This window comes from Peromyscus eremicus, chromosome X (assembly GCF_949786415.1).
Source record: "Peromyscus eremicus chromosome X, PerEre_H2_v1, whole genome shotgun sequence".
Taxonomy (NCBI): domain Eukaryota; kingdom Metazoa; phylum Chordata; class Mammalia; order Rodentia; family Cricetidae; genus Peromyscus; species Peromyscus eremicus.
The window spans coordinates 108,684,656-108,698,540 of record NC_081439.1 but is presented as its reverse complement, the minus strand read 5'-3'; the positions used below and the strand labels follow the sequence as shown (position 1 = coordinate 108,698,540).

At 37.0% G+C, this 13,885-nt stretch overlaps 1 protein-coding gene across 7 annotated transcripts in view; it reads left to right on the top strand.

Moving 5' to 3' along the window:
* The window catches only part of Smarca1 (SWI/SNF related, matrix associated, actin dependent regulator of chromatin, subfamily a, member 1), a 74,329-nt gene extending 66,892 nt beyond the window's left edge, over positions 1–7,437 (top strand). For 5 of the 7 annotated variants that reach the window (XM_059250379.1, XM_059250378.1, XM_059250377.1 and 2 more), the window contains 2 exons: positions 5,763–5,873; positions 6,960–7,437. In XM_059250379.1, coding sequence (XP_059106362.1) covers positions 5,763–5,873; positions 6,960–7,031 — 183 coding nt within the window. In that variant the 3' untranslated portion in view covers positions 7,032–7,437. Of the gene's footprint in view, positions 1–5,762; positions 5,905–6,959 lie in introns of all 7 variants that reach the window. The other 2 variants (XM_059250375.1, XM_059250374.1) reach the window with 1 other exon arrangement.
* The last annotated feature ends 6,448 nt before the right edge of the window (positions 7,438–13,885 follow it).

Sequence of the window (13,885 nt, the reverse complement as noted above, 5' to 3'; positions counted from 1 at the left end):
CTGGCATTCTGGTCTTTGGGGCTCCCACAGGAATCATTCATTAATTTCTCCTTACAGCATTCTTTTCTACCCATCTTCCAACTTTTCCAAATCCCTCCAAAAAGCTGTTTCCAAAGGCATCTAAGCCACAACATCTGGTAGTCATAGCATTACCACATTTTTGTGGTACCAGTTTTCTTGGTTATACTTTTCATTGTGATGACAAATACGTTAAAACAACAAGGCAGGAAAGATACATTGATGAGCACGGTTTCAGAGGTTTCATCCCATCAAGGTAGGAAGGTGTATGTGTGTGTGTGGTGGAGCAGAGTATCTTCCTTTATTATGGCCAGGAAGCAGAGATAATTAGTGGACTTTCTCCCTTTCCCACTGTCATTCCATCTGGACCCTCAGCTTATGGAATAGTTGTGTGCACATTCAGGCTAGGTTTTCCTGTTTAATCCTCTCTGGAAACCCCCTCACAGGCAGACCGAGGGCTCTGCTTTACTAATCTGTGTAGTTCTCAACTCAATCAAGTTGACAGTCAACATTAACCATCACAAGTAGATTTATTTGTTAACGCAGTCTTCCAAGAAACATTTTACATGAAGGATGGGTAAAAGAGAGGATATTTACTCTAAAAACGAAGGGTTTGTGGTTCAGCAGATGATTCTGGTTGAGGCATGGAGGCTGCCTTGAAACATAGGATTGTTAGGTGGGGGAGGAGATTGGCTTGTTGTCTTTGACTATACAAGTTAGGTAGGGAACCAGTTGTTAGATACCATAAGGTAACAAATAGCAGTGTTGTACAAGGAAAGGTGTTCAAGATGTTCAGAGTTGGAATAGCTAGGCTTAGAAGGTAGCAAGTACTCTGCCTTTGGAGGAAACCACATAGATGGTCAGGCTGCATGACTCATTAGCAAGGATATAGTACTGGGGAGTCATGATCAACCTAAAAATTTTTAATGTTAACCCCTTTCTAATTTTGAGTCTAAGATTTTTATGAAGTGACAATCTGTATAAAGGAGTTTCTGAGCACAAAATGCACATTTAATTGTGTCCTGCTCAAAAATTGTTAGTTAAATTACATGAAAACCTTTAAGTTTTTTCGCTGAACTGTTTATAACTTAGCCTTAGCCATTGCTGTTACCTCGTGTATGATTTGCCAAGTTGGCTTCTATTAAACAGTATTTCAGAACCAGAAAAATGTTTTGTGCTGAAATAAATTTGGGGCATGCTGACATTGAATCTTACCACCAAGACTTCCAATATACATTAGAATGCTAACAGCTCTGAGAAGTCCTGCCATGGATAAGTTTGTTTGCCCCTTTGAATTTCCCACACGTGTGAAGACAGAATACTTAAAACATTTCCCACAGCTTTCAATACAGCAGAACAGTTTCTCAATTTGTCATTTTTTATTGTCTTCTGTCGCCCTTAATTGCTTTGGCATCTCTTTTTCTCACTCCCCTGTGTTATTTTTTCTTTTTCTAAGTTCATTCCTAAATCAAGAGTAGGGAATTGGTGAAAGAGGTAATTAGACTATAGAATTATAGAAGTTGTTTGACACTCCATGAACCATTCCCTTCACCTCAGAAAAATAGGAAGCTACATTGGAAGACAAGAAACAGAGAAATTTAAGAGAACAAAAGTGCTTGTCCTTTCTTTGATGCCTTTCTGTAGAATTGTTTTTCTGTGTTTGGAGTAGTGAGTGATAGGTTCAAAGGAAAGAAGGTGAGAGTTTATTATTGTAGTTTATTTTGAATCATTTTGTGATATTCTATCTCCTTATATATAAGACTGTCTGAAAGTATTAGTATTTGTCCCTGAATCATTCACATGAACCAGGACTATGCATCTAAGGATATCTGTAGTCACAGGCAGCTATTACTTATTGAGAATAATAATAGCCAGAGGGTACAGCTTAATGATTCAAGAATCAGCTTTATAGAAAGAATCTATGTAGTCTCCCTAGAAACCAAGGATCAGATCTCATCAGGGTCAACTTAGCCCTTTCTATAATAGATAAATTGAATAACATGCTGTTTAATTTGTATGTGTATGCATTATTGAATAAAACTATGAAGAATATTTGGTCTGCATATTAAACATATCACCATTACTTTGGTAAGTAATGAAAATTACAGTGTTATTGTTATCAATTTATTTAACCTTTGGTAATTATGGACATCACCAAGAAACTGGTGCTACATAAGATTTTTTTAAATTGGAAAACACTAATTTGTTAATGTGCAGTATCTTTCTGGCTAGGCTCTCTTTTATTTTCTGTTTCTTTGGTGGCTTGAATTAGAGAGTAGAAAATGTTTGGATAGTTGATAATATATCCAATTCAATGTCTCATGTGTTGTGTGTCAGTTTTCTAGGTCTTACTTAGAAAGATAAAACTGTGTTTAAAAAAAATGCTTGCCATTTCTTATGACTTTATAAATTTCTCAAGACCTAAATGATTTTTTGAAAATTTGGAAATACAGATATGTATAAAGAAGAAAATATAAGGTTCTAGTTTAGCTACGTGAGTTACTGTGACAAAAGCTCTTTCAAACTTTGGTACAAATGCATCCTCTATGGAATAAACAGACCCCATTTTTTAAAGAAAAAACCACCACTGAACCTACTTTCAAAGCTAGCTGGTAGTAACTACTAGTTAGCATTCCTTCAGCTACTTCTAGTGTCTATACCTTTTATTACCAAGTACCCAAAATTAAGTTTCTAGGATTTCCCTGCTTTCAGTGTTCTAAATACTTTCTTGAAATATTTTATGTATCTCTTTATTATAGTAAGTGTCTAAAAATGGGATTGTTAAGACAGAGGATGTGAAATTTAAAAAAATATTTCTTTGCTATTTCCAATTCATTTTCTTGAAAGGTAGTGCATTAGTTTGCTGCTCAATGCTGTAACATAATACCACAGACTCGATAGGATAGACAACTCTTCTTTTTTGTTGTCTTGTTCTGGAGACTGGAATCCAAGATTAAGGTGCCAACAAGGGTAGTCTGTTGGATAGATGGCAACCTTTTGCACATGATGAGGTGATGGGAGAATTAGTACCCTACTCTCTTTGGACTCATTCAACTTTAATTATTGCCATAAATCACCCCTCTCTAAATATAGTCAGAAGATGTCATTGACCGTCTTAGATCCCCTAAATATGAGAGTTAGGGCTTTAATAGATGGATTTCGAGGAGAAAGCTTAGTTTATATTAAGTAACATTGCCATTCAACATCAATGAATGAAAGTTCTCATTTACACTTACTGCAATAAGTATACATGCTACACCTATATACACAAAGCATGGACACTATGAAAATGGTAGAAATGGCATTGTTTTTCTCCCAGTTCTTTAAGCCTTGGTTTCAGAGAACAAATTGTCTTTGTATGTATGTATGCATGCATACATGTTGTAGACAGGTTGGACAAGTGCTTTACCACTGAGCTACATGATCAGCTCTTGAAACTTAAAAAAAAAATTCTTGTACTAGGGATGGAGAGTTGAAGCAGTGGATAAGAGCACTGGCTGTTCTTCCAGGGGAGTTGGATTCAGTTCTCAGAACCCACATGATAGGGTGGTTCATAACTGTCTATAATTCCAGTTCCAAGAAATTTGATGTTCTCTTCTGGCCTCTGTATGTCAGGCACACATGTGGTGTACAAACATACATGCAAGCAAACACTCATAGACATAAAATAAAAATAAATCCTTAAAATTTTTTGAAAGTATGCTGAGTTTTCTATTCTCATACTTTGATAATTTTTCTTTTTCTTGAGTTTGTTTTTAATTGCCAGAAAGATATATTTTGATTTGAATGTTTAACTGTTTCATGTTTGTCTGACATTTCTTCTTACACAGAAAAGAAATCATATATTTAAACATTATTTATCCTTTGGCATTAATCCATTATTTACCTTTAAATACAGCAAAGTGTAAAGGGTTAATAATAAATGAGTTTCCATATTAATGAATTATATGTTTAATGCTCACCATACGTTCATAAAATCTGTTTATAGTTTGAATGCATTGATTTGCTGGCAGTAAAATATAGTAGTGGCAAGGTTAATGCAAAAATCTTTTCAGATAGTGTTTACTCTGAATTAGCAAGTCCAGCCCTGATTCCCAGAACTTAAATCCCATAAGATGTGTGGTGAGAGACTTCTGTTGGCTAAGAAGCTTTGGGAACAGCTGCATCTTATATCCCTGCCTAATGGTTCATGGTGAGCATCAGGAGCTGGAAGGTTCCATAAAGCCTTATAATAAAGAAATCTGTTTTAGCAAACTGCAACCAACCAAAATGCAGAGTTGGGGAGCCCAGTCTCAGTGGCTACATCTACAAAATACTCTCACACCTAAGGCTCAGAGAACACTGCAAAAGAGGGAGCAGCGAGATTGTAAGAGCCAGAGGGTCAGGGGGCTTTTTGTGAGATTGTGTCTCCTAGGAATGTCAGAAGTTACAGCCATGAGCTGAACAAGGAAAACAACAATGGACATGACAAAGTGGACAGGGAAAAGCCAACAAGGCATCAATCCTACACAAAGAACTACAGGCATCCAAGAAAAGCCGCAGTGGGAGAGGTGCTTTTCCCTGCTTGGCTTTCCAGTGCCAATGGTCAGCCTTGAAAACACAGAGCAGGTTATAATTAAGAGTATGTATGCATTTACATGTATGCATGTAATAACAGTGAAAAAGAGGTCATGAATTGAAAGAGAGCAAGGAGGGGTATATGGAAGGATTTAGAGGGAGGAAAAGGGAGAGAGAAATGATGGAATTATACTATAAAAAGATATTATAAAACATATCTCAAAAAAGAAAAAAAAGGAAATCTGTTTTAACTTTTACGACCTCCATGTTTCCAAAACCTATCTTAGCCATAGAATATTCATTTATTCTTTGTTTATTTGACTTACATTAATATTTATTCTGAAGCATTTATAGAGTAACAGGAAGTTATAAGGTAATGTACAGGGAGATGAAATTCACCCTTCACACAGTTTTCCTCAGTGGTAACAACTTGAGTAGTGTAACATTGCAATATGAAAATTCTTATTAGTATAATCCATAGAACTTGTTGCGATGTCATCTGTACAGGCATTGTGTGTGTGTGTGTGGGGGGGGGGGCTGATGTAGTGTTACCATTTGAAGATTTGTGGAACCACTGTTTTCCCAAGAGTCACTTACACTATCTCTAGCCACACCCATTCTGCTAGTCTCTGTAGCATTTGGCAACCTGTTCTCCACGTCTCTAATTCTGTCCTTTTAAGGGTGTTCCATAGCCAGGCAGGGTGGCACGTGCCCGATATCCTAGAACTAAGGAGGCTGAGACAGGAAGATTGCTGCAAATTTAAAGCCAGCCTGATTACACAGTAAATTCCAGTCTAGCACCATGCCTCAAAAACATATATAAGCGGAAGCACACTAGGCATAAACGTTATGATTGGATTTTTCACTCAGAATAATTCTCCGGACTCCATGATGTTTTGTATATCATTAGTTCCTTCCCTTTTATTGTTGAGTAGTGTTCCACGGTAAAATGGAGCAGCAGCTTGTTTAACCTGTCACCCATTGAATGACACTTAGCCCCTCCTCCTATTAATACCCTGTACCCTAGAACAAATGGTGTTCTAAAGAATACTGGTTTGGTGAGGGGATGGAGAAAAAAATACAAATTTTGGAAACTTTCTTCTACAGAAATTATACAGTTAAAGAAGTATCTTATCTTAAAGGATCAAATAAGTTTTAGAAATTAAATTCTTTATTCTTTTGTTTAGGAATTCCAGAGACGCTGTAACACTTTAATTTCATTGATTGAAAAAGAAAATATGGAAATTGAGGAAAGAGAGAGAGCAGAAAAGAAGAAACGGGCAACTAAAACTCCAATGGTAAAATTTTCAGCATTTTCCTAACTTTTAGGTAGATTTCCCTTTTTTTTACATCTTTACAAACGTTTATACTATGTTTAATGCCATAATGATACCCGTTACCAAGCTGGGTTTTATGAACTGCTAATTGGTTTTAGACAAAATAAAAATCACACCACAAACATATTTCCTTTTTGTTTGAAGAACTTGTGGTTAGAAACTCCCATGTTACAGGACTCCATATTTAAGAAATCCCTCACAAATCTAAGCAGAAGCATAATGCAAGCGAGATTTTATGAACTGAGACGAGGTTGCTGTGAGAGTAGGGAAGGGTTAGAGTTGGGATGGGATGGTGTGGAGATTGAAACCTGGAGTTCTTAGTTGATCAAATAAGTTGTTTGATCTTTGTGGAACTGTGTGTGTGTAAATGGGAACCCTGATCAGACAAGAAAGCTTTTTTTTTTTTTTGGCAATAAGTTAACTGCTGGATAAAAATGTGATTTTAATCCTGTCTGTGTATATCTATGATTCAAAATGTTCCTTAGAAGATCATCCTGTTTGAGTGCGCTAAGTAGACCACCATATTTTATCAAATCTAAGATGCTTTCTGTTGTGAGACAGCATTTTTGGGCCACTGAAAGATATGATGCCAAGTATCATCTGTTATCAGTTTTAAGATACATCCTGATGTCAGAGATGCTAAAAGGGGAAAAAAATGTGCATCATAGAAGATGTGAAATATGGTGTGTTAACATCTATCTTAAGGTTATAAAATAACACTCATACATAAAAATTTCCCCAGAAATTTAAATATTAAGTAGTTCTTTAAGATAAGAGTACATTTATAAGCCATGTGTAAGTAGATACTTGATGACTATTTTTGATGGATATTTTATGTCTTTTCATAAAAAGAAACACCTTTAAAAGTTATTTTACATTGGGTTACATAGGTTGTTGGGCTATGTAGAACATTAACTGTGAGTGTAACACGGAAGTGAATATTCATGTTAAAATTTCTTTAATGCATTTACATCCTAGATTTAACATTGTTGGGCCATTTAAAAGTGTGCATATTGGAGCAGAACATTAAATCTGTTTCCATTTTAGTCACAGAAAAGAAAAGCAGAGTCAGCTACTGAGAGCTCTGGAAAGAAGGATGTCAAGAAGGTGAAATCCTAAAGCCTAGAAATAAAGTTTTAAATGGGAAACTGCTATTTTCTTGTTTCCATCTTCAAATGCTAATTACCAGTTCCAGTGTATTCATGGTACTCTAAGGAAAAAAAATCTCTTTGGTTTTGATTTCTTGCATATTTTATATATTTTACAATACTTTCTACCTAAAATGTGTAGCTTTCTATTTTATGCTTTCTAGTATTTTGTGTACTGTATTTTGTGCATTTCATGTCTTCATCAAAATCTTCTCAGTCCTTGTTTTTTTGAAGCTTGTGCTGAGGTTTTAGCTTTTCTATGTTTTATATGCCGCTGCTTTGAAAGAGAACCTAGATTCTATAGCTGTATTATTGTTGTTTCCGACTTTAAATTTATATGGCTGTGGAAAAACGAATTAAAATGATTTGAGGAGAAAGACCTTTTCACTTCTTTGTTGCTTTCTTTTCTATTGAGTCTGGCTTGTATGTGTTACTGCATACTATGATTAGCATAATAATTGTTTCTTTGAGGTCATCTCAGTATTTTTTTCCTAAAGAAATAAAGGGTGAGAAAAGAAAGATATTAAAAAAGCCTAATATTTGATACTGTGCTTGCTGTCAGTATGCGTTACATTTAAATTATTCTCTAAATATGCAAGTGGGAAAAAATAATAAAGAAATGCCTATAAGAAATGTAATTATTTCCTGTTTTTTTGTGCAGTAGAAAGCAATTGTATTTACTGAATTGTACTCCTCACTACTATGTATTTTGGTCGAAAGCTGAAACTTTGCTTGCTGATTTGTGCATGATCTTCTGTTCCATAGAGCCAACACAGAGGACTCTAGGTGTAACATATAGATTTAGTTAAAACGAAATTATAAGATGATGAAAGAGTGTTGTGCATTACAGAAGAAGACAAGCTCTTTTCATTAGGAATGCAGTTATGCTCAGGTAGCAACCTCAGAGGATCAGGTGTTTTGAACACCAACAATTTGTTTCTTGCTCACACTACAAATCCCATCTAGGTGAGAAAAATAGTATGGGAGGGACTCTGCTCCACACAGTCACTCAAGGGTCTACACTGACTGAAGTTCTGCTGTTTTATAATTTAATCGTCTAGGGCCTGCAGTATTTTCATCTGTCACTGTAGGAAAAGGATAAGAGAATGGAGAATTTCATATAGGTTCTTTACTGCTTTAGCCCAGAAGTGACACATATCACACCTACTTAGATTACATTGTCCCCAACTAGCCACATGGCCCTGTGTATTTCCAAGAGAATAAGCAAATGTAGAGGAACAAATGGAATGTCCTACATTACTGCCTTCACTAACTTGAGTTATGACCCCCAAATTGCAATCTAGAGCTATTAAGCTTCAACTCAGATTTTGGGATTTTCTACTCAAGTGAGTTGAAAAGCTCCCATCAGTCACCGGACCTGGAGAAAAATGATACCTGGAAGAAATTTACTGATGCCCTCAAGTTTTTTCACTAGAGAAACATGTGGTTTTTTTTTGGGGGGGAGTGTGAAGAGTGAAGATGAAGGGTGGGAGCATGCACAGTTGGAAATTCAAGTCTTTACTTCTTATCCTTTCTCTGTTAACTGGAAGTGGTTAATGGCTGAGCTGTATGTGTCTGCTATAAGGGAGAGAATTTGCAGGTAAGTTCTTCAAGCTTTTCATGAGTATCTTTTCTTGATGCATAGCATGACTCTTAAGGTTCTTTCTTGGACCAAAGAGTTGTACCATCCAGCTCTCGAAGACTGTCAATGAAATCTTGAGATGTCATCCTTAGAAACTTGTGAAATGGTTTTATGTAAGAGCTGGAAACCACACACTATAGATGGTGAAACATGTCTTTTGTATGTAAAGATAGGCAGTTGCATTACCGAATCTAGTCTTCTAAGAAGACCACCTATACAGTGATCATGGGATGATGGCACAGTGTAAGTGAAGTCATTTTGAGGGTAAAGATGCCCTAAGTCTGACTGTGAGACTCTTTTTGGTTGCCAAATTTTTACAGAGAAATTAAACTGGCATAGAAGATTTAAAAATTCCAGGAAAGAAATAACATTTCAAACAAGAAATCTAGAATTATGGGATCATATCCCTAGAGCTGGCTGCCATGTTGCAGAGAGAAAAAAGGATAGACAGTTTATCACATCAGCTGCTTGAAGGCCAGAGGAAGAGGATCAGAATGCCGCATATTTGTATGGAATTTTGTAAGAGCATAATGACTCTGCACTCTGCTCTCTAGCAACACTAATTGATGGCACTGAAATCTGGCCCAACCTGATCCTCTGTTTGGAAAGTGTGCAACAGGGAAATGGGGTAAAGAAACTGGGACTCTGAGGAGTCGCCTTCACTCAACCTGTATTCAATCTGTGTTGAAGATAAGGGGTGATTTGGCCTCCCAATAACAGCAAGGATTCTACAGAATCCCTCATAAAGTATCCATCTTAATCTTGGGCCTTAATTTCCTTATATTTAAATGATGGTGCTATGTCATCACCCTCTCATTGTCACTATTTGTATCTCTTTGGTGCACAGTCTGATTATATAATTTTTCTATGAAAAATGTTCACAAAAATTTATCCTTTGAGACCCTCTGTGTAAGACAGTTTATTGAGTAGAATATTTGTGGCTACATTGCTTGCTATGATAAATGTTTTGGTTTGAAAAGCTTCTATTCAATTGGTGGAATTATGCACTATTATCAAAATAAAATGGCATTTCCCCAAGTTTTGTCAAAGGTTTGTAATTGTGGCCTAATTGTTTCTCCTCTTAGCAGTAGTTAAGATTCCCTGCCTGGTGTCCAGGCCTGTGATTGGTGCTTAAATCCACATTGCTTTCTATCCATGTGTTTTTACCAGCTCCAAAAACCCTCAACTTGCCACCAGATTTCTATTTTCTTGTATCACTTACTACTTTGCTACTCCTCAGTGTATGTTTTCTCAGGTCAGCTTTCTTTTGCTCGCTCATATTTCCTCTTCTTTTACTGGGTTTAGTTGTGTAGTTCAGGCTTTCCTCCAACTTATGTCCCTACTCTTTCAGCATCTCTTGTGCTAGGATTACCCACCAGGTGTGCCAGAACAACTGGCTCTGGGATTGGTTCTTAAACACATTTTCTTGTATTAGAATTGCTGTCTTAGGCTTCACTTCTGAGAAAATTCACAATAAGACATCTTACATGCATTGATCTTCTTTGGTCTTAGTAAATTCATGAAAAGGTAGAAGATGTGTAAGAGTAAGGAACGTAATGACCAGATACTGAATCACAGATCTGTTCTTTGTTTGTTTGTTTGTTTGTTTTTGTTTTTCGAGACAGGGTTTCTCTGTGTAGCTTTGCGCCTTTTCCTGGAACTCACTTGGTAGCCCAGGCTGGCCTCGAACTCACAGAGATCCGCCTGGCTCTGCCTCCCGAGTGCTGGGATTAAAGGCGTGCGCCACCACCGCCCGGCACAGATCTGTTCTTATAAGCACTGTACTCTGAGAAAAGTTAGTAGGTAGTATGACTGGATTGGGACTGGTACATCATATTGGGTGCTGATTTATATCCATTAACAAAATTTCTCATATTAACAATAGCTATAATATTGAAAATTACTAGGTATAGGTTACAAGATACCCAATGGTTTGGTAAAGCCAAAGCTGGTGTTCAGGCTAGTGGTTCATTAAGGTAATTGGACCAGGTCTTGGCCTTTCTTATTGTGGTATAATGTATAAACAGCACAGAAGTATTGTGACACCTGACCTTTTTCATCTGTTGATCTGGTGGATCAATCATTTGCTTTTCTGTTGGGAAAAAATTATTTAGGCTATTATAGTCAGAACCAACCAAAATATTAAAATTGGTTTTAAACCTTGCTTTCCATATTTCCTTCAAGACCTGACTTTTGCACCTTTGATTTTTCCCTGTCATATAGATATTATAATTCAATAATATGCTAGACTAGTGAATAATGTGGCCTACTTTTGAGGGTTTCTGTACAGCTATAATATGCTATACTAAACACTAGACATCTAACTGTTCAACTCACATTATAAATACAGTTTTGAATTAATATATCTCCTTCAATAGTGGAGACAAAACTTGTTTGCTATATCTAAGACAGAACAGGTCTTTGCATAAGGTCAATCTTTATTAGACTGTTTGGTATGTTACTAATCACTATCAGTGACTTTGGCACCTTAGTTATTTCTGTTTGTTTTGTGCTAGCCTTTTAGTTTGGTATTAGCAATCAGCATTGCCAGAATACAACCATTAGTATTTCTTTTACTAAGATTTTCATGGCATTCCACCTGCTGCTTCCTGGCATGTGTTAGCTTTATTGTTTACAATTGAGTAAATAGCATCCATTAATTACAATTAAGTTTGATATCTGAGTGTATCTTTGTGAGTATATCCCCTACTCTTTTCATATGTCTTTTTTTGGTTTCTAAGATCTCAAGCTTTCTTCTTTTTCTCCATTTCCTAATTCTTTTCTGGTTTGTCTCTTATCACTTCTAAAACTGAAACATCCCCTGGACAGACATTTTTGCTCATTTAATATATCCTGCAGTTACTGCTTGCTAATCAAGGGTCTTTAAGTGTGTCTAGGCCTACCCAATTCTCAAAGCAAAAGCATTCTGGGTCCCAGCCATTATTTACTGTCTTTCTTGCTTTGGTCTTGTTTATTCTTCCATTAAGTTTCTTCCTCATCTCAATCCATGAACAATCTCCCTTTTCCATGTAGTAAATGCAGAGCTTAGTCCATTTTGGTACTGAACTCACTCTACCTCCCTTTAGTGGTTTCACTTAGACTCTGACTGAAATCCATAGCCATTAGACACTTGGCCAAGGTTCTTGGTCAAGAAGCAATTATAAGGAATCTGTTGTCAACTGGATAGTCTTTGCAGTTCACTAGAGGTTGTTTCTTGGTCTTCCCTTCAGAAATATGAAGATTAAGGGTTGTCCATTGTCCAAATTGAAACCAACATGAGAACATATTCTGGGGAAAGGATTCAGAAGACTGTAAAAGTCCATGACACCCCAGGATTTTATCACACTGTCAGTTTTTCCTTATCTCTGAGCATAGTTTAAAGGAGAGCAAGAAGAACAACCTGAGTTTGCCATCTAGTTAGCTGCCTGAGTACATGAACCTTATGATCTAATACACCAATGTGTGAGAGACACTGTTATTTTATTTATGTGAGAGATAGTTTCTTTATATGGAACCTTATTGCTTTTGCAGGTTGAAGTCATGGCCAAACCAATCTTAATTTCTAAACTGCATGTTTTCACAAAACCTAGCACCTGTCAGCTACACACAGGAGATTACATCCTAGGATTTCAGCACTGGTGATTCACGTATGATGGCTGTCTATTCTGTATAACCTTATTTTCCAAATTCAGTGCCAGGGAAAATAGTTTCTCTTATCTTCTTAGATCAAGTCTGTGGTATGGATGGAGATGAGTTCCAGATGTTGTTAAGGGATAAATCATGGTAATAACCAGCCAGGGAATATTCGAGTCCTGCATTAGTCCTACCATCCATTTGTATTCCACATGGGATGCATGTGCCCAAAGGGTGACATAAGAAGCACATATATTTTACTAAGTGGGACATTAGCCCCAAACCGTAGTTCAGCACTCTACTGATCTAGTCTTTATCATAAGGGGGCTTAGGACAGAGGTAACCTGGAACTCAAAACTAAAACAGGATGAGTGGTTGAGTATTTCCTTTATACTACAAATCAACTTTCAGGATTTGCTGTTCCAGGAAAAAAAGTAGTTCCAGCTACCATCCCAGAAAAGAGCCGTTCTATCTATATAGGGTTGCTTATATTCTCAAGGTTCTATACACTATAAATTGTTCTTCTTCAGTGCCCAAAGATATTACCAATCATTTCAGTACTCTTCTGCTGTTTAGAAGGTAGCTAGAGAATGTATCAGAGAGCGTCTTTGAACTTCTGCCTTTGGAATCAATGTGGTCACCATGCTTAGACTGCTCAGATTGTATAATGGGGTCAGTTCCTACAGCTCATGGTTGATTATGTGTTCACATGTGACTAGAACATTGAGTAACAGAAAGTATGACAAGAGGTGCTATGATACATAAGCCCAATACTTAGGATTTAGTCCAGGGCTTTGCACATGCTCAGCAAGTGCCTTACCACTGAGTTACACCCTAGTCCATCCAGCAGTCTATTGAAAGGCTCCTGGTGTAGGCCTGTGGCCTCTGCCCTTTCCTGTCTGCTCCCACCCCACTTGTGTATCATATTGTCTGTTAGCATGTGGTATTTTCAGCCAGTTTCTATTATAAATATTGTACTACATCTGGTTTTTGTATTTTTAATTTGTCTTACAGGGTTGTTTTGTCCCCATCTCCTCATCCTCTCTTCTACCCTTTTTTAATCTTCTTTTAAAAAAGTGAAATGATACCTGAGACAGATGAGAGGCAGAATGTCACCATTTAACAGCAGGAATAACCAGGAAAAACCTAAGCCAAGGATAGTGTCTATTTTCACCTGCAAACTCATTCCTCTGTGCAGGGTAAGATGAGGTAACACTGGTCCCTCATGCCTTTGCATACAAGATCTCCATAAATGTTAACAGGACTGAAGAGCTTTCTTTGGGGAGCAGTCCTTCCCGCCCACCATCACCCACCATCATTTGTAGAGGAAGTTTGATAATGTTAAGCCTATGTCCAAGTGCCATCTATTATTGTTTGTGTGTTTTTGATATGTGTAACCTTATATTCTCACCTGTTCCCTGCTGAGGGTATCAAGGCAGTAACAAATCAAAGGGATGGTCTGCAGACTCAGGAAGCCTGGGTGAGTTTGACTGCCTGGATCTGAAGAGTGACAAGGACAAAATAGTCAGTTCGTGCTGGAATAAAGGATT